The sequence below is a fragment of the Hesperophylax consimilis genome, chromosome 8 (genome assembly GCF_061612785.1).
Source record: "Hesperophylax consimilis isolate HC1 chromosome 8, BYU_Hcon_1.0, whole genome shotgun sequence".
Taxonomy (NCBI): Eukaryota; Metazoa; Arthropoda; class Insecta; order Trichoptera; family Limnephilidae; genus Hesperophylax; species Hesperophylax consimilis.
Window position 1 is genome coordinate 40,265,365 of NC_142843.1, and position 21,563 is coordinate 40,286,927.

The 21,563-nt window shown below is 35.6% G+C and overlaps 3 protein-coding genes across 3 annotated transcripts in view; 2 read left to right on the plus strand and 1 right to left on the minus strand.

Moving 5' to 3' along the window:
• Positions 1 to 1,745: 1,745 nt before the first annotated feature.
• Positions 1,746 to 2,396, minus strand: LOC149422050 (MICOS complex subunit Mic10-like). Its single transcript, XM_089634665.1, has 3 exons — positions 2,306 to 2,396; positions 2,132 to 2,215; positions 1,746 to 2,058 (listed from the first exon to the last, which is right to left on the minus strand). The coding sequence occupies exons 2-3, from the start codon at positions 2,202 to 2,204 to the stop codon at positions 1,862 to 1,864; spliced, it is 270 nt and encodes an 89-aa protein (XP_089490791.1). The 5' UTR covers positions 2,205 to 2,215; positions 2,306 to 2,396; the 3' UTR covers positions 1,746 to 1,861.
• A 124-nt stretch (positions 2,397 to 2,520) lies between these two features.
• Pop5 (POP5 ribonuclease P/MRP subunit) lies at positions 2,521 to 3,463 on the plus strand. Its single transcript, XM_089634664.1, has 2 exons — positions 2,521 to 2,700; positions 2,843 to 3,463. Exons 1-2 carry the CDS (start codon positions 2,681 to 2,683, stop codon positions 3,276 to 3,278), a joined length of 456 nt encoding a protein of 151 aa, XP_089490790.1. The 5' UTR covers positions 2,521 to 2,680; the 3' UTR covers positions 3,279 to 3,463.
• A 1,563-nt stretch (positions 3,464 to 5,026) lies between these two features.
• The window catches only part of corn (microtubule-binding protein cornetto), a 129,543-nt gene continuing 113,006 nt past the window's right edge, over positions 5,027 to 21,563 (plus strand). The window contains exon 1 of the mRNA XM_089634266.1: positions 5,027 to 5,241. The gene's annotated coding sequence lies outside the window, so the exon portion shown is untranslated. The remainder of the gene's footprint in view (positions 5,242 to 21,563) is intronic.

Genomic DNA, 21,563 nt, shown 5'->3' on the forward strand with positions numbered 1-21,563 from the left:
GCCTGCCCACTTGCTAACTTTCTCACAATCCCTTTAATCTTCCATCGGGCGCAATGTCCTCGATGGGCACACTTTGAAAAAACATATTAAACGCCTAGTAAGTTCAGTTATACAACTGTCATGTGATGAATTCTATATTATTAGGGGCGTCAAAAGAAAAAAAAAGTAGAAGTATTTGCAAAAAACCTTCTCAAGTAAACCCGGTCAAAACTTTATTAAAGGGACTGGGTTGTTAAAAGATTGAGGTAATATGGGAGATAGCACAATGGGCCTACGGCCTAAGTACTCACTGGAACTATATGTAAACCGTCTCCACTAAAAAAAAAACAAGGTCAAGGACAAACCAAGTGGGGAGGTTGCATAGCGCATGTCAAAAAAGGAAGCTACTGGGAGGCCAGGTGCTTTAAAAATGGCCCCTTTGTGCCTGGCAGATCAATGTGCCAGACGGTAGGTTAAATATTCATTATCATTGTCTCATACTGAATTTGTAAATAAGAGGGGCATCCAGAAAGTAAGATTACAACATTTATGTAGAACCGAAAAATGCTTTTTTAATTGAAATTCACAGGATACTTCACAAATGTATTAAAATATTTTTCAATGTAATCGCCGTCGAGACATTTCTGTAGTTGGGGCACCAGTTATTGTATGCCAGTGTCACAGACCTCCACCCCCAGCTCTTTCAGCCACTTCTCTACAGCTTCCTCGACCTCCTGATCGTTCAAAAACTCCTTTAGTTTAGTGAAAAGGTGATAGTCCAAAGGCGCCAAGTTGGGGAATATGAGGGGTGGGATACAATATCCCATCCAAACGATGTCGCGGAGTGTCAGTTAGGAGGCTGACTTCCCGGGTCAGCATTCCCCCGTCTACGGTTCTGAGTTGTTTTTAGGGTTATCGCAGTAAGCTTCTGCATTAATGGCATAAAATTCACCAATAGCCTTATGGTCCTAAAAAACAGATTGCATGACTTTTCCGGCTGAATGGGTCGTCTTAAACTTTTTGGTGGCTGGGGAGAATGAATGACACCACTGAAGTTATTGTCTTTTGGGTTCTGGAGTGTAGTGACATACCCACGTCTCATCCCCCCATAAACTTCCGAGAGCTTCCAATGGATATTCACGTCGGTATTGTTCAGAGTCAAAAAACTTATAACCGCAAGGATGTCGCATGGACAGGAGTTTGCATGAGCGAGCGACGACCTCTTCATCGGAAGAATTTACTATGACTGAACAAAATGGCCAACAAACAAACTGACGTTTAGGATCCCCCTACACGCCAGGTGCACCAACTTCGAAACGTGTTATGTTGTGGAAGATAAAAAAAGATGCATAGTTCCATTTTTTCTCAAAGTTAAGTTTGAAGGTTAGGAAATACGCATAAATTATTAAAATATCTCAAACTAACGCCCTAAAAATCTGTTTTTTGCATGTTTACTCAAGCCCTCGACTGAAATAGTTGTCTCCATTAGATATGTTGAAATTAAGAGTTTTTGCATGCAGTGGAATTCGTCAAGTTTACCCTATTTTCTTTTGGCCTACCCTGATTGAGAAATGTAGTAGGTGTATTAAGATGTGTAAGAAAGTTGTGATACCAAAAATGAGTAAAACATACCAAATAGGCGAATATCACAAATCACATTGTAAATAAGTAGCAGAATAAAAAAAAATCTCATTGTGAAGTTGCTGAATCCTCTATATATTGATTTTATTTGTGAACAAAGATGAAATAAAGATATTATACGTTATATCGGAAAACAATATTTATTCCATAGTTATTATAGTATATCGTTTAACAAAAGTATAGTACACTTGATTCTACAGTAATCACTGGTAAACTTAAAACATAATAGTAGTTAGTTACTTTATTTCTTTGACAACAGGACTTCACCGTCTTTACCTCCTTTGTTGTTGAATGTCGGGGATTTGAACAATTCGTTTATACTAATTTCGCAACTCGTGTAAGCCATGCCGATTCCAACTCCCGCACCAACCAGCAGTGGCCATCCTCGTCTTTTGAAGAACAGCAGAGAAAGCACGCCTCCCAGGACGGTTCCTCCCCCTAAAACAATACAAACATTAGGATAACACACACAATACACTTCTAGTAGTAGTATATTAGTAGTATTTCTCACCTAATTTAATGACTCCGTCTGTGAGACATTTATCGAATTTGGATCCAACGAGGTCTTCGAAATTGACAGCCATTTTGGCTGAAACTAAATACAAAAAATACAAAATTAGGAATATGCTAATTCACCTAGAAAGATATAATTTATAACAAATAACCATAAAAATTGTAAAACAACCTTTCAAGTTTTCATAAATATGAACCCGGTTATGTCACAGACTGACAAGTGAAGTTTTTCTGTTGGCACCTCCGAAAATAAGTTTCTCTATGGAATTGGACCACATTACGCAGAACCTAAAATAGACAATATTTTATTTTCGTAATATTTTCAAGTTTTATGTATTTCAAGCTAGTTCATGCTCGTTTCAGAGTGGTATATTTATGCTCGTTTCTGCCCAAAAGATTTTTGGTAGCAACACTTTTTGTCCTGTCAAAATACTCAAAATTCTAACCTAAAAATCTGAGGTGCTTGACGTTTGTGGATTATTTTGTTTGCAACTAGGTTTCTCATTTAAAATAAAAGATTCGTCGACGGAGGAAACAATAATTAATTATGGTTCGTTTTAAAAACAGGTATATTTTTTCTTTGAATTTGAATGACTTTATTTACATTTATTTTAAAATTATTATTGTGCTCAATTACCATTATTTGAAATTATCAATGGTCATCACAGTTTTTTCATAATCAAAAGTTAATTCATTTAACCATTTTCAGATATTTTGTGGTTGAAGTAAATGAACCCGGGAGGAAGGAAAATTCCTTGTTGGCGTTTAAGCCATTTTCATTCCACAATGCAATCTCAAACAAAGTTCAACAATTGCATGGGGATTTTGGATCAGCCGCGATAAAGGCCGGTTTTACAACTAAGTACTGCAATGAAAAAACTAAAATTGCCTTAATCAAAGTTAGACATGGTCCCCACAGAATATTAGCGAGTTCTTTGCCATTCGTTGACCAAATAGAAGGGAAGAATATATTTCTTAGAACGCTGTATCTGGGAGCAACGCTGAAACAGTGTTTTAAATTTTTACAAATGTATCAGAGGAAGCGCTTGATGGAAGTTTTTGCTACTCTGAAAACAGACTCAGATAAGGAAGCTTATAAAGCCGCTGTTATGGATATGACAATAGATAACATAGAAATGACTTGAGCATCATGTTTTAATTTCCAAAGTGTACATTCTTTCAATTCTGGTGTTTATGTTATGGTATCCAGATCTGTATAACACTAGAAAATAAATTATTTGTAAGTAATCTGGAAATTTTCCTTCAACGCATGATAAGCAATGTGTTGTATGATTGTATTAATTAACCTTTAATAAAAATTTAAGTTGTCTTCATTTTTTTATGCGACAGCTCATAAGAGTGCCCCTGAATGTATAGCATAAAGACGGGAACTATGTCGCCACCCCGTTGGGCACCGATGTGAGGTGGGTTAAGGTAGGGGCTTCAGGAAGGAATTTATTGATGCGGGTCTTGAAGAAGCCCGGATTATATGAAGGAGGAAAAACAAACAAATATAGCGTTATTAAAATGTTTAGACTCACCATGTATGATGGATCCTCCAAAGAGAAATAATGAATCCTGTACATGCTGCAATATGTTTTACACCATTTTGCTGCATTTGTGAATTGTAACACATCTTCAGTTGCCTTTCATGGCAGCAGTGATGAAAAGAAAGCTTTTAAAAGAACTGATGACCTCAACAGTCTACTTTTTTCATGTTCTTAGAAAACCTTTACAAAGTAAATGAATAAAACATTTAAGCACCACCGATAATGATTTAGTATGATTAGTTTTATCATGGTCAGTTTTTGTTTGATATACATAAATAAAACACTTAACTGATATCCGTGAACACGCACAATGTGCACAACAAAAATAAACCAAATCATAATGAACCAAATGACCAAAGAAATACCCTAAATAAACCACTCACAACAAATAGTGCACACCATACATAAACCACTCGCACCTTAATTTTAAATCAAATTCTATATTTAAAAATGTTGGGTTTTTGTATTTAGCGGTTCTGGTTAATCATTACTTTGTATTTATTGGTAATGGCAATATTCTTTTGAATATACCCTGTATCGACTACGCAAAATGCAAGGGGTTGAAACCTTTTTTTATTTCTATTGGCTATAAATCCGTTTCGAATCAAAATTGACATTTTGTACCCACAGAAAGTGGTGAAAAATTATTATTCTACCTATTAAAATATAGTTGACCGTTTGGCATTTCATCTCTCTGAAAAAATGTTTGTTCGTTCCGTATCCGGCTTAGAAAATCCGCTGCATCCATTTTATCATTCAAGCAAGCCTTATAGGCCACACACGATCTAACCCGCGGGAACCCAAAATTTCAGGTCGGAACGAGTGCGGGCAAAACTGCCGACCGAATTATTATTTGACGAGAGGTCTGGTCTGATTCACAGAACTAATAGTTTACCCATCGTCCCACGGGTCGGTAAGTAATCGACATAAACCGAATGCTGCAAGACCCTGCGCAGAAAAGTTCAACAGTGAAATGCGCTCCAGATCGTTACCATAATATGGTAAACTTAATTTTCTGCGCAGGGTCTTGCAGTATTCAATTTATGTCAATTGCTTACCAACCTGTGGGACGACGGGCTTTATCAATATTTCGGAGAACAAAAAAATTTCGTCGTCGCTAGGTGAAAATGTTTTTCTTTATTTCAAATTATACGACTATCAAATAATGAAAATATATAATTTATTAGCATTTTTCTATTCATTCAAATTTTTGTTTATAATCCCTCCGCTTTAATTTTAGAAGCTGGATCCGCCCCAAACCGCAATATGCGTAGTCGATACTAGCTGGCGGCCCCTGTCAGTGAAGTTTGTAGTTATGTATTCAACCGTTTATTATCGTGGCGTGTTGTTGTGAGTCGGTTGTCTGTCCGTCGATTTGAGAATCCGTCCTTTTCTCGTGCTTGTGAATATTATAGTGGTGTTTTCAAACAACTTATAACTGAAATTAAAATCAAAGACCGTGCTTCAGAAATTGTGTTTTAATTTAATATAATTTACAGCTGTTTTGTTGTTAGTTAAGTGTAAAGAAACAAATCATTTACTCGTCAATTTGCTTGATGTAAGTATAATTATTATGACTTAAACCATTTACACCGTGAAACCAATACCTTTCTAACGAATGAATGAACTTTTAAATTAAACATGTATCGATATGCATTTTAAATTATGATGTTTTTCTCACGCGAGGTGCTAGTGTAGAAAGTCATTTCACTTACAGCGTTCAAATTTGTATTACGAGGTATTACTGTTGTGCAATCAATAATAACTGCGGTAGTTATCCAAATAAACCACTTAACTATGCTTCAATTGTTATGTAGATCATGGTTTTGTCTTCAATTTAAAAACGCCACTTTTTGAAATCAATTCATAAATTAATGTTGAGAGAATAATATATAAATGAAGTTACCTTTTCATAATAACAGCACGTGCCAGCCTGTCTACCTGTGTTTGTTTTCAATTAGGATTTAGGAAGTAAAATCAGACTCTTCGATGCTTGCCTCGAATATTATTACTTAGAGACCCGTGAAAAATCACGGTAAAATAAAAATAAAAGTGTATAATATAAATGGTATCCTCGTTAGGTATGTGATTTTTAACAACTAGTCACTAAGAAATAAAGGTTTATAAAAATAACCAAAGGGAAATCATTTTTCTGTGCTACTATAGTATTAGTATTTTTTCGGCAGATTCACTCTTTGACTTTTGTATAAATATCAATTGTTACATTAGCACCACTGTGAAAATGAACACAAAATACCTTGAATAATAAATTGACATTTCTGTCCTGGTATTTTTTGTTCCCGACAGGTTCACGTTTTTACTTTTATTATTTTTACGCAGATCCGTGACAAATCACGGGTTATTATAATTCCAATTTAAAAAAGACAAATAAAATATTACATTATGTAGTTACCTTAGTACTTTATCTATTCATTTACTGCCACATTGAGCCACAAATCAACATTATTAGCACTTTTATGGGGGTGGAAAAAAGATTCATACATATTAGAATTAATATCAAAAATATGAGGTTTAAATAGTCTAACAGTGCTTTTTTATTTAATCCATTTTTTATTGGCCGGGAGCAGTGGTCCTATGACATCCACAATGATGGGAAATGTTGCTAAAAATATAGGAGGATAAATCATATGACTGACTGGAGTATTTCTCTGGTTATGCAGATTTAGTCAATACACTGCAGAAATTAAGCCATGTTTATTTTTTTACAGTTTACATGAATCTCTTTTAGGGTTCTAAATTTAAAAGAAAAATGCGTTGATCATTGTTGAAACATAAAATTACTAAATTAATGATTTATCGTCGAGGAGGCCAACAAAACCTCAACCTGTTTTTCAGGTGCATTCACGCCTACGATCTATGAATATCACAAATAAATAATAATACCATTAATAAATTCCACCTGCGGGTTATATTATACCTGCTCCTGGCTACACTGCACTGTACCGGACGTTTCATCTCCGCGGAGTTGGTCCACCGCAGCCTCCAGTTCTCCCGCATCGAGATTTTAACCGATCGATTTATTTAATAACATTTTTTTAAACATTATATGTATTTAGGTATAACACTGTTGTATTCTACACGAAAGCTACACAATTAGGATACAAAAATACTTCTAATTTTATGTTATTAGCATAGTATCAGCTTTTGTATATATATATTTAATATTTTTTAGAGTACCTACATAATTATCATCAGACCTGTTCATTTAATAATAATTTCCATTTCTGTAATTTTCCCCCAAATTAAAAACAAAATAGCACGATAGCGTTAGCATATTCGTCATAAAATTAATCGTTCGTCACTAAAATAAATTAGTATGCCCTGTTATTTGACTGGATATAGAAAAATTCATAAAGCTTGGTTCACACATGTTAACTTGCTAATCAGGGTAGGTACCTTATATACACAACTAGTCTTCCGGATTCCTGGGTACCTACCTAAATACAAATATTGTTCTGGATTCAAATATATAACCACCAAAGAAATGAAAAGGGCAAACTATTTGCGAGCATTGCACTTTTTCTATTTCCTGTAAAATTGCGGATTCATCGACCTGTGCCTTCAGCGAGAAGTATTCCTAACAAAGCACACCAAGCGTAGAGGGGCATCAACTTGCCTGGCTAGCGACTAGCGACATGGCCGGAGCAATGCCCCTATTTGTGCGTCTGGGGTCTGGAATCCTGGGGGGATGGTTCTGACTACCCTATCCCGAGGAAGTCCCAGGAGATCTATTTATTAAACCCACAAATTCTCGCAACATTCGTGTTGTTTTGGGACTATTTTTCGTGTTTATTTACATTTTCATGACACCAGGCCTGGAGGGCGTCGAAGTAAGACATAGTTAATCGAAATAACTTTATACTTACGGTAGACATGGTATACTTAATAACAATAAAGAATCGTACATACTATAAAGATGTGAAATTTTTATGTCCCCAAAAATAGCATCATAAAGTTTTAGTTGATTACAATAAAGGCAACATTTTTCTGAAAATATTGAATAATCTGAATCATGTATCGAATGTCTCAACCCAAACGAATGATAAGATCCAAATACCCCGAACACAATTGCACATTAAATTTGTCGTCTGGCCATAATCGATCATCAAATCGGCGTAATTTTGTAGATGATTTGTAACATTATTATATTACCAATTAATTCGGATACATTTTAATCGATTGATTTGCCTATCTCTTATGACCGGATTCCACTCACCGTTTTATCCAAGAGAATGTACCTATAACATCGATTATTCCCCCGATTTTATCAGCAGGTATTAGTGACACGCCCGAGCCCGACCCACCTGGGCGAGCCGTCGACCAAATGGGTTACTATCCCATTTCCTATCAATGTACCAATTAATAAATATGGTGCAGCTAATGTTCCAATGTTTAATGGGACTGGGGCGTGTCGTGTGAGAGGTCATCGTCTGGCAATTATAAAAGTTACATTGTTGTGGATTCTGTAAACTGGCACATATTTTGCCTCTATTCCCGTGGAAATTCCGGAACGTTGGATAAAAGTTGACCACGATGTGCCCATTCGTTTCCTTTCAACCTAACCTATACAATAATGTATTTAGGTATGGACTTATATTTGGCTAAGGTTTTGCGGTTTCAACCAGTGTTATCAATAGCAGTATAAATATTGATGCAGCTAATCTCGGTTGACATTCATGTATTGTGTTCTGCATGACTGCTTAAGTGGCAGTTTTGTATACCTATTTTATGACTGCAAATAATCAATGACAAGTAAAGTAAATCACAGTTTCATTCGGTTTATCCATAGACATATGAATATTAGTAGACCTGCCCTAAGTGATTAAAAGCGTATTATTCCCACTCCCCGTACCGGTTCCATTGGAGCCGGCTGTGCTCGCGTATGGCCTCAAGTGAAATTTGAAAACGTGACGTCATCATTCTTGTGCGAACTATGGTCGAGGCATCATCGGTTCATTTTACGAAATAACACGGCAAAATGTTGACTTGTGATATGAAAACTTGTAAATTTAGATGTGAAAAAGAGAATAAACCCAATTGTCGTATTACATTCCATAAGTAAGCATTATTTTACTTTATTTAAAGCTTATTCACACCGTATTATATGGATCAGTTTTAGAAACATATACTATCACATCACAATGTAGCGATTCTCAAGTGTGCTCATCGTTGTTTACTGGGGTAAGTAAATTATGAAACATTTGTAAAAGTGTCTTAACTAAATACTCGGAAACTAACTACGACTCTGCAAACAGAAGAAATTTACTTTGCCGAATTTGGACTTCGCAAATTAGTTCATAACGTGGCGAGTAATTTGCGCTCCCATGTAAAAATGTCTATTCATTCAAAAGCAGATTTTACTTTTAAGAACTAAATGGTGATATTATAATGCGAGATGCCTATTTACTGTCAGATTGATTTATTGACGAATCACAGTCAGCTTAACCCCCTTCGTTCTTCAACAGTTGATTTTACCCCTCGCCATTATCTTCTCGTCTATTAATTCCTATGTCTGTGGGTTTATCTTTCGAGACATGTCCCTGGAGTATGTAACTTACAGCTTCCTTGACGATATTGCACATCTCTTTTCCAAACGGTCTCTAGAGAAAAGTGGTTCCGCAGAGTTAATTCTTCTGCTTCTGAGAATTAATTAATTTTCTCCCCTTTATTAAATTTGCACGAATACGTTCATTGTTATTTTTTTCTTCGTTGTTAGGTACAGCTTATTATGTTGACATTGTGTTGTACTGTATTTGCAATTTATGGCCGCGAGGTTTATCTGGTCGTGAAGGTAATCCCGAGTTAATGGCAATGAATCCTCTTGAGAAATTGTGAAAGTGTTCCTTGAAATTGAACCTATCCAATAAAAATCTGTTTTAAGTAGCCTAAAACTTTAATATTTTTTTCTTCGTTGTTAGGTACAGCTTATTATGTTGACATTGTGTTGTACTGTATTTGCAATTTATGGCCGCGAGGTTTATCTGGTCGTGAAGGTAATCCCGAGTTAATGGCAATGAATCCTCTTGAGAAATTGTGAAAGTGTTCCTTGAAATTGAACCTATCCAATAAAAATCTGTTTTAAGTAGCCTAAAACTTTAATACTTAGTTATTCATTCTGGCTAAGTGCAGGAATTCCCCACATTATTCACTTGACCCTTGCGCCTTGATCGTTATGACTATTTTAGTCTAAACTGAGGGAGAATTCAGGATGCACTCACCGCTCCTGTTCAAACACATATAACTAATATTATCTGAAAGTAGTCCTCTTTTAGTTTCTTGCTCATAAAACGTTATCTGCCACGATAAACTAGTTAAGTGAATGGCTTTTGAACGAATTTATGGAGAGCTACGTGTCTAAAATAATTTACGTAAAATATGAATCTCTCTCTTCGTCTTCGGTAGGTACATAAATAATCTATTTTCTTTAAGACTTGAAATTGGTATAGGTATATATTATGTTTTACATTCATATCTTTATCCCGGATTACCAGTTATGAGACATTCCTAAGATCATCCGAGATTTCGTTGACTTGTGCTCGTTTTTTTTTTCAAATTTTAAGTTCAACGATTTCTCATGAGTCTGCAGTCTTCCATATAAGGGATGTAAAGATCTGACGGGGTCCGGGTTCGACAGCCAAAAAAAGTTTATGGATGTCTTAAAGCTTTACGTGTTTTTAAAATGTGCCCCTTTTGGGCATCTGCAAGGCAGTTGTTGGAGTTGCCAGCAAATCGGTGAGTTGGTGCGTGCTCCAGAATACGGAAGCGTGAAGCCTCGCTCCTTGTAAGGCGTAATGAGGTAATGGAAAGCTTCACCGACATACTCAGCTCTGTCACCAGTTTGTTGACATGTTGGACGTTGCACAATGGACTTCTGCAGCCAGCCTGGCTTTTTGTGGGTGGTAATTGCGAGTCACCTGCGTTCCTTGTTGCAGTTCGTTTACCTCGTGCACTGGAGGTCGTGTATGTTAGAGGTGTTGGGTATTGTGTTGTAGTTTACGAGATTTCTTGTTTTGGTAGCTTTATTAGTGCCGTTTATTTACGTATTGACTGCTATTTATTTATTTGACTAACGGTCTAGGTACTGTCCAATTATACGAAATGATAAAAAAATAAAATTTACACCTGACACTTGTCGTAAGACTTTTTGTTATTATTTTTTAATCACATAATAATTTCGTTTTCTCTCTCCTCTCTGCACTTTAAATCGATGACTAAGAATATTCTATACTGAACTTAGTAACATACATTTGAAGGTTGAAAGCCACTAACTAACTAACTAACCATCACGCCGTTTCCCCGCAGGGATAGGCAGAGAGGATAGACCGCCAAACAACTCGGTCTTGGCACACACTTCTTGCCTCATTCACATTCATACATCGTCTCATACATACTCTTCTATTATTCTGACTCTTGACATGGCCCGACTCGAGTATCTGATTCACTTGATCGTGCCATGTCTTCCTCGGGCGTCCCGACTTCTGCTACCATTCGTATTTGCATCATATATCCTCCTTACACTCCTATCTTTGCTCATTCGCTCTACATGCCCAAACCATCTAAGCGTCCCTTTCTTTCTTAATCTTATATTGATGCGTATGTTATTCAATGTTTCGTAAGTACAATGATTGGTCTCGTTAAGTCACAATATATTGTTCCAGTAGAATTCTGTTGATAATAAACACTGAGCTAGTACCAGCGAATTATCCGGGGAGGAGGACCGCCTGTCAAAGAACTATAACAATCCGAGACCGTTGTGCAGGCAGTGCAGGACAACCAGCGCTCGCAGTAAAGGTGACGATATGGACTACAATAGGTAATAATTCGCGCCAGGTTTAATGGGTGTTTGTTACCCGGCTCCGGGCTCAGGTGCTTTACAGTTGTGAATGGAGTGTTGGAGAGTTGCAGTTGATTGCACTATAACTGAGTGCAGTAATTCGACTCACGCCCGAATGACTGCGCTTGGTCGGGTAGGTACTGTAACAGGCGCGGGCGAGACTGCGTGGGCTAGCCGGCACTAATGGGGTTAAACACATTATAATGTTTATACATAGTAATCATTTTATATTTCGCACGTGTGGGAGGCTGGTATTCTGCGAACCTTTGGGAATATATTATTATTATGTATTTTTTAAATAACCTCTGACACTCTATATTGTATTTTTGTCGAGGAAAGTTGGTTTTTTCTAACACATGAAGGCAAACTGCGAGTTTATGGAAACATTTCTTCAGTTTGCTTTGTAGTATGGTTGGCTAGGATTGATCTAGCGATCGACATAATTCAGATATTATACTTATCGAAATAATCGATAATTTAAAAACAGAAATGGTAAATATTCTTATGGGCAGGTAATCGAAGTCGAACGAATCAGTAATAATATTGTTTATTTATTTTCATTTTTCACGCATAGCTGGGCTTTTACATGTTTCTTTTCTTTTTAAGACAAGGCATATCTAAATGAGCACAACAACATTTTTATTTTTTTATTTACATTGCAAAATGAAACGAATTAGATTAGGAATATTACAATAAATAAATTAAAATAAGTCGAAGAGCTAGGCAGTTTGTTCAATTAGATTTATTGTTCTGCTTGCCGATATAAATTGTACTAAGACCTATTTATAATTATTGTGATTCCGTGTTGCAGTTGTGGCAATAATACTATACACATAGTTATGTGTTCGATGTCATTGAATCGCCTATTACTCAAATCCAGTCATAGCAAGGGTCTGTACTCGTAAATCCTAATGATTATAGATATCAACGTATTCATTATAAAAAAGTTTTATATAAACGTCCACGATTTTCTTCAGTTTTCTCTTTTCATTAAAAAATATTCTAATTCAATTCAATATTCCTGGCGTTTAACCTTTACCGCAAACGCGAATCGAATACAATAAATATTTATTTATTTATTTAACGCCCAGAGGGCTTTTACATGGTTGGTAGTATAATTTTAATTTCACAGTTACTTTGAAACACAAAAAATAAGAATAAAATTACATTTGATAAAAGCTATGCAACAAGTCATACAAACACAAGAAACAAAAACAGAAAATTACAGCTATTTGTAGGTTTACATGATGTGTTTAGGAGTATTGAGTATAAATGTATAAAATAGTTAATCAAAATTGGGAAAATAAATATATGATGCCTTTATAGTCTTTGTACCACAGAGGAGAACGTTTTTATGCGTTTATTATTTCTCTCTCCTTCGGGATTTAGTAAGGTGTAATAATAAATTACCGTTTTAAAATAATGTACAGGTGTACATTCAGATTCTCTTCGATTTGTCTTTTTGTTTAGGTTCGCATCCTGAGACATGAATTAAGACTGGCAGAATAGTCGCGTCGCGACCACCGTAGTATAATTCTTGCGGCTAAAGCACCCGCACTTTGGGCTTGTCTGGAATCAATAAATACACAAGTTTATGGGGCGATTCGTCGCTTCATGAACCCCTTTCATCTCTATTGGCATTTCTGGAAACATCCGAACAAGCGGAGCTTGAAACGGAGATGAATGCTGATATTTCCCATCTCACAAACTGGTTGAGAATAAACAAACTAACTCTTAACGTAAAAAAAACCCATTATATACTTTTCGGTAACAAGAAAAATTTCAGCCTCGATATTAAAATTGGAGACAACTGCCTCGAAAAGAAAATGAACACAAAATATTTGGGTCTGATCGTAGATTCCCAACTCACGTGGGATCTCCATATAAATCATATAAAAGAGAAAATTACCCCTATAACTGGTGTACTATATAGGCTTCAAGGGTTACTACCCATTCCTTTACTAACTTCAGTATACTATGCCATGGTACATTCACACCTTTCCTATCTCTGCTGTATCTGGGGTTTTGCCTCAAAGAAATTGATAGCTGACCTGCAGGTGGCTCAAAACCGAGCTCTCAGAAATGTGTTTGAACTTCCATGGGACACTCATGTTAGGGACATCTATTCAGTTTCTGGTATCCTTCCAATTACAATCCTTCCTAAATATGAAATCACAAGCACCATCCTACAAATTACCCAAAAATCAACTCACACCAACATCAAGCCACTTTACAATCAAGACATCCACAACCACAATACTCGAAATAACAATAAAATCCGCATTCCTCAAACACACACTACAAAATATGGGTTAAAATCACTGAACTATATTGCCTATACACTATATAATTCGCTTCCAGATATGTACAAACACATCCACCACAATAAAAAATTGCAAAGCAATGCTTTAAAAGAATATTTTTTAACTACATTTAAAAATGAAAATATGTAACTGTGTTGTCATTTCTTGTTGTATCTTATCCATGTTTTTTTTTTCTTTCTGTACTTGTTTTCTATTGTTGTTTGTTCTACTTAACGTGTCATTATTTTAATTTTTAATTTTTATGCTGTATTGAATGTGAAACTTATATTTGATATCAAAATACCGTTGTAAAATTGTTCCTACTACCTCCTACATATGAATTGTAAGTTCCTCCTGTCCTAAAATGAGTTCTGTTACTCATCGGGATTGCTCTAGCAAGAAATAAACACAATAAAAAAAAAAAAAAAAAAAAAAAATCTTGATCTCATGACTCGAGGTAATGGCGTGTGTTGACACTGTTCCCGATTCGATCTGTTAGTTGGTAATCTTCCATGTGAGTGAAATGATCTTATAACAAAACTAATTTTGAATGCTTTTACCAGTTTCGTTATATTTCCTGGATTTTTTCTTTGTTTTTGTGTCTGGCATTCTATCGTGCCAAAATTTACGGCGGACAAAATGAGGACGCAATGTGCTGGTGGAAAAAATGTACACATCTGTTATTACATATACCCACATCTTGTAATTCATAAATATTACCATCTAATAATAAACATGCTGTAAGTCACAAGCCAGGGAACATTTTAAAATATGTTTTTAAGTTGGTGCTGGTAGATTCGTCTATATAATAATTTCTCGAACTATCAGTATTACTCGCGAGTAATGTTTTGTTTTTTATGAAGATGCCCGCATCGTCTGAGGCATCTATGATGAGACAATTTAAATTTTAAATTACTCAAGTCTCGTATAAATAAACGTAGTGTGGTCCGATGAGAAATGCGTTGAAAGATGGGCCCATGAAGGTGCTTGTAGCCCAAAAGAATGCACTCAATTAAGTTTCTGTCATCAGCCAAATTCCCTCCAGAGACAACGAGGGTATTTTTAACACCGGCTTCCAGGTTTATATATGGTATGGTTCAGTATGGTTCAGTGTTTCACGTGCCGTTTCAACATCTTGTCACAGTTTCTCTCGATATATGTGCATTTTTATCTATAAATACGATTTTCGCTTTCGACGCTCTCATGCTAGACAAAATGCAAACATGTTTGTCTCGACAGCTTACTTCCTACGAGAAACCTCGACAATTGTAATATGTATATTTATGTACTAGTTAAGTTTAGTAACGATTATTGGCATAGTGAGGTATTAATTCGCCACGACTTCCGCTTATTGCAGTTTCTAAACGGGTAACTTGAATATTATATATTCGCCGTTAATCTCTCCAGAACATCCAGTATAAAGGAGTGATGCGTGGGTCAGTGAGTCAGTTTCCTAACTGCTGTTCCCACAACAAACCTTGTCTTTCTGTGTCAAATTAATTAATCTCCAAGCAACAACTATCACCGAGGAAAACGGGCAAGACGTCATTCTGTAGGAGTTGCTGAACTTAATGATCTGGCTTCGTGGTTTCCTTTCACGTGATAATTCTTTCAATGTTCAATTTATTACCTCAGTAATCATAATTATTTACAAGCTTAATAATTGGCAATTGCTGCGTGTCCATGTATTAATTGGCAATAAACGTTCGATCGGATTATGAGCCCATGTAATAAAGGATGTTTTAGCATAGCGGGAGCCGAATCAATGACGGGACGAAACCAGAGCTGGTATCATCGCGCTGTCTCCGTTTATTTGTATCTGGTGATCCACCGCTTAGATGTTTGCTGAACTGGAAATTGACAAATAAACCCAGACGCGGAATGCATCGCCTTCGGTACATACTCGCTCCAGAAATAATATTCAGAGTATCCCTCACAAGGCGGCATATTAAAGATGCATATTATAAATTGAGATAGAGATAGTCAATGTGAGCTGGATTATCTAGTTTAGATTATTTAAAAAAATGAATGAAAATCAATTTTAATAATTTCACTATTATTATGTTCCGCAAGGAAATTTGTTTATTTCCCACTTCTCAGTATGTTCACAAGACCTAAACAGTATAACACATTTAAAGAAGCTAATAGTCATTATTAAACAATTAAGGCGATGCACTACGTAGTAATGCAAAATCACGTGTTTTTGGATTGAAAATTTGGTCGCCTAGAAATGTTTCAGATGCTTTAATTAAATACTGCGAGTAGAATACATCCTGGCCTTTGAAATAATCGAGTATTTTTTAGATAAGTCTTTTTATAAGCCCAGAAAAAATAATGTATAAGGCCTATGAAAACTGCTTTAAAGTTCAAAATCTCCTACTTAAGAACCCATTTTCGGTTATAATGTGGCAAATTAAGTTATTTATAAAATGATCGGAAAAAATATATATTTATGCCTGAACATCCACAAAACAAAATAAAAGGCACTTTTTGGCCATGTTTTTTTTTTGCATAAATCAAAACAAGCGGATGGTGTTTTATGCGGGAATTTAAACCTTATCGCCGTCTACGTAAGGGGTGTTATTGATAGCGGCTCGATTTAAAATATTACACGACGTAGTGCATCGCCTTAAGAAAAATTACCATTTAATGTGGGGAAAACAGATTTCAAAGTACCTACCCCACAGAATCTATTGTCACAATTAATTTCTCAGTAAATCGGTTTAACCGGTAATAAATCATTTTAGACATCATAAAATTGGAATTGAAATAGAATCATATAAATAAGTCGTCTCACAGTTTGAAAATGGCCTTGAACGCCGAAACAGCTGTCACAATAATAAAAATAAATAAAATACATACGGAACGTAGTAATAAAATTTTTAAATTTCATTTTCATTAAATAAAAATAACAATTAAATGGAGTTCTATGAATTAAACACAAAACAATAATACTTTAGATTAGATCTTAGTTAATTTTCGCGTGGGATTATACTGCCCTTGTAATAAATAGTTTTTATAATATTATATTTTTATGCTTGTTTTTCGCAGTTTCAATAAGGCTTTTTCTGGAAATTTAACCAATGAATTTCAGTGTTTTGTTTTTGGGGTATTATGCCGAGTTGCGCTACCTTCGTCTTTAGCCAACGTTTCGGACGGCATTGCAGATGTGTAATCTGATGATGATGGACACTGCAATGCTGTCCGAAACGTTGGCTAAAGGAGGAGGTAGCGTAACACGGCATAATACCCCAAAAACAAATCACTATAATACTTTTGGACGTGAAAATCTCAAATCATACCTAATGAATTTCAGATTTCGCTTGTAGTCATAAAAAGTCAGGAAACGAACTATCCTTGCTTCATATAAGGGAGTAATATGACGTTTTGAGGTTTTTGGTAAAGATTCCGTATTATCGTAGATCAATTTGATAAACTTTTATTAATTTCTATCATAATATTTTTGAGGTTTCTCAGCTTTTTATTTGACTTTAATAATAATAATTATATTTCCCTTTTACTCTTGACGAGCTTCTAACTAGCATTATAAATGGCACGTTTTCTTAATATTTATCGTGAATTATTTATAAACTTCAACTCTCCAGCTGCAATCGGAATCAGCTTCGATTATTTTGTAAATGTTTTTATTCTTCAAAGACGGTGTACCGCTACCCGGCTGTTTTGAATATAGAGATTTAGGGGGTATTTCACTATGTCGGGCTAAATATCTGAATAGCTATCTGTTGGCTGGCTTTAAAGTTCAGAATAACTTCGTTATTCAACGGCGACCGTTTTACCATTGTTTCGAGCTGCCGGATAGATAACACTCGAAATAGTCTGGCAACATCGCAAAATGTTTGCAGTTTCTCCATCTACTGCCACGGCTGTCACGCGTCACAGTCCGCACACCGCGAAGTGTGCATTTTTTTGGTTATGTTATGTTGATTATCAGGTCATTTTAGATAGATTCGTGTCGAATTAATACATTGTTTCTTATTTTGAACACAATCAAATAATTCAGGATGGATCATACAAGCATTCAAATTCATTCTACAAAATTCGACTCACTTCTCAGCTGTTAAACTCGGAATGTTTTGACGCCATCTTTGATTCGAGGAATAGCGCCTAACGTGAAGTTCGAGCACTGATTAGTCAAATCTAACTTTAACCCGAGCGTTAGCGTTATTCAGATATAGTGAAAACGAAAAAATGACTAATCCGCGGATTAGTGCTTGGTCAGAACATAATCAGAGATAGTGAAATACCCCCTTAATAGCGCCATAAAGTTTTGTTCTGTGGTCACCATCGCTTCCAGAGTTCAATATTTCAATACCAATGCTAATCCTATCCGAATCACATTCAACACGTGTACACTGTACGGTGCTGCCTCTTCTCCTTTATGAGTTATTATTATAGTACTATAACAGCTTTTTAAGGCGATGCCATACGCAGTAATGCAAAATCATGTGTTTTTGGTTTGAAAATTTGGACGCCTAGAAATGTTTCAGAAGCTTTAATTAAATACTGCGAGTAGAATACATCTTAGCCTTTGAAATAATCGAGTATTTTTTAGATAAGTATTTTTATAAGCCCAGAAAAAAATAATGTAAAGGCCTACGAAAATTGCTTTAAAGTTAAAAATCTCCTACTTACAAACCCATTTTCGGTTATGATTTTATTGTATAATGTGGCAAATTAAGTTATTTATAAAATGATAGAAATTTTTTTAAAATGTTTATGCCTGAACATCCACAAAATAAAATAAAAGGCACTTTTTGGCCATGTTTTTTTCTTGCATAAATCTAAACAGGCGGATGGTGTTAAGCGGGAATTTAAACCTTATCGCCATCTACGTAAGGGTTGTTATTGATAGCGGCTCAATTTAAAATATTACACGACGTAGTGCATCGCCTTAATCACACAATCTCGGTGTCACCAACGCTAATGACCGCATGTTTCGGCTGTACCGACCGCACCGGTAAAGCTCTTGCAAACCTTTGTATGGATTAACCTCGGCTACATTATATTATAATACACTGTCACTGTCACAGTGGCACTCTATTCTCTAATGTGTTTGTTCAAATTAAAGTCATATACATTTATTTTATAAAAATTATGTCACATCATTTACAAAAAATGTGATACAATATAAATAAGTAATAATGTTTACAAATTAAAAAAAAAAATTATTACTTTTAGAATTCACAGTCTTGACGTTAAAAAAATAGTAGTGTTATTTTTTTTAGCTTTTACTGAATTTAAATTTGTGGAATGCAGTTGAATAGTGTATAAATGTATTGCCCTGATCTAATCCCTGTCTCCAACCCTTCGTTCCTAGAATTACCATCTCCCCTAAAGCTCCGGTGAGCAGCAGACTGGAAAGCGTAATTGACTCTATTAGGCACCAGGAGTAGACAGTCCTGGCAGTCCTGGCTGGCATGTGCCGATTTGGACAGGAGGGTTGTTAATTACCTATTTATCTCTCGCGGAACTTAACTTTAACAACTCTGTTCGGCGGGTTATAGTAATAATAATATTTGGATGATTTGTATAGCGCCGTTTTTGTGTAAAATCACCTCAAGGGTGCTTTACAAATATATAATACATTTCTACAATGATCTATGTTATTACTAACTATATATGAAGATAATATACAGTACAATACTTACCTGGTAGGTCACTTGAGATTAACACTTAACATTAACTAATTGTTTATTAGCGAAATTTAGACACATGATTTAGGACATGATTGGATATAACTGGACTTTCTCTCAGGAATGGTATATTTAATTTAAGGGTATGACAGCTTAAAAAGGTAAGTTTTTAGTTTAGACCTGAATTCTTTTGGACTTGTTATGGATCTTAGTTCCATGCTGCGTTGCAAGTTCTGTTCTCTCTCAGATTTAGTATTATTCGGCGAACTTTTTTAACAAATTTTCATGACACTGCCTGTTGTTATATTATTTAAGCCAACCGACGTGATTTACCCCATAATTTAAATTCGATCCCTCTCAAAAATTTTTATCAACTTTGGAAAATATATTTTTTCTTAGATTTTGTATTATTCACCAAAAGTAATTGTTATTTTGAATTATGAAGTCACAAACTTTTGGGCTTTGGTTTTCCCCCAAGATTGGCATAATAAATATTACGGTTCAGTCGACGAGGCAATTAGTTGTTATGAAAACAACATTGTTTAAGGCTAGCTCATTGCTTTGTAACCATCTCACCAGTTATATTCTTTATTTTATTAAAGCTTAATTCCCTCCACATACTTTTCTTTTCATAATTTCGTAATGACGATATAAAGTCACACAATTTATGACGTGTATTTCTTTGTATACAATTTGCCATTATCTACTACGTCCTCACTTCCAAACTTTGCGTTTTTGTTCTGAAGTCTTTTCTCACGACTTTTTCATTAATAAAAAAGGTTTATGAATACTAACTATAGGTACTTGGACGGCCGCTATTTTATACACCATCGTTTTTGGAATTGTCAAAGCCAATCAAAAGGCATAATTACTTGAGAGGTTTCACATAAATTCTCGCTGCATTCCAGCGTTGCTCATGGCGGAGTTTGTCTCCAGATGATATTTTGAGCGCGGGAATCCGGCGTTTATTTGCGCGCCAATCTGTTGGATGTCTTCTGTTTTCCCTAAACGTTTTGTTCCTTTTTTGTTTGTTACCCGGCCACACAAATCCTCCACCTGTCTGCCATACGTGTATTTCGGACTGGAGAGTCCCGTGGCTCGCACGCTCCAGGAATTCCATCAGATATGTCGCCCTGCAAATTTATTCGACTCGCACCCATTTTAATTATGTTAATCACACGGAATTTCAGCTTTATTTTCATAGATCACACGGAAGCCATTTGAATGCCACACTCAAATAGAAAGCTTTCAGTGAACTAAAAAAATATAAGTCTCGCTACCAATATGATTTGATTATTATATATTATGTTAATTTAGTTTGTGCTGAACAGCAAGTATGAGAATGGGCTAGAATGTTGTCGTTGAACAGGAATGATGTGAACGAACTTTATCAAAACTAATTACCTACTACCTGTATTTATTAAATGCGTGACTGCGCAAAAAAATGTTGGTTTTCTTACTGTGAAAGTTGTAACTTGAATGTATCTATTACAGATTTTTTTGCAAACTTTCTTTGTACCTATATAAACTGTATTTATGACTTTTTTCTGAAAACGTTTTAAATTTTCTAAACGATACAATCGGCAATTAAATGTAATTACTGTCCAGCGTATATTTCGCCGACGGGCCTGATTGATACGCCGCTGACACAAACACCATTCTATATTTTCGTGCATCTTTTATAAACGACGACGTTGTTTATGGCCCAATATTTCCTCAGGAGATTAGCCCTGTCCCTTGCTTATGGGCCGTGTTAAGAGTTTACTATTTATTTTGTCCGCTATACCTTGGATATAAAAAAGTGAATGCGTTATCCGACCGTTGTACGTTCCTTGTTATGATGATTAATAATTTCCTGTGTAACATCCGACAGCACTGGGATTTGTTTTAAAAAATAGGTCGGAATCGCAGACACTCCTTTTGTACTTAGTTCCTGCCTGGGAATATAATCTTCTGGGTAGTTTATGTCCAGTACATACCTACAGTGTAATAATATATCCTGAGTGGATTTCTTGCAAGGAACGCTTTGTTGTACCGGGTGTTTGAATAATTCCATCGAGATCGTTGA

Coding starts and splice junctions, on each gene's coding strand:
- LOC149422050 (XM_089634665.1), bottom strand. CDS start 2,204: ATGGCTGTCAATTTCGAAGACCTCGTTGGATCCAAATTCGATAAATGT. Junction 2,059..2,131: donor AGACGGAGTCATTAAATTAG/GTGAGAAATACT, acceptor GTATTGTTTTAG/GGGGAGGAACCGTCCTGGGA.
- Pop5 (XM_089634664.1), top strand. CDS start 2,681: ATGGTTCGTTTTAAAAACAG. Junction 2,701..2,842: donor ATGGTTCGTTTTAAAAACAG/GTATATTTTTTC, acceptor AACCATTTTCAG/ATATTTTGTGGTTGAAGTAA.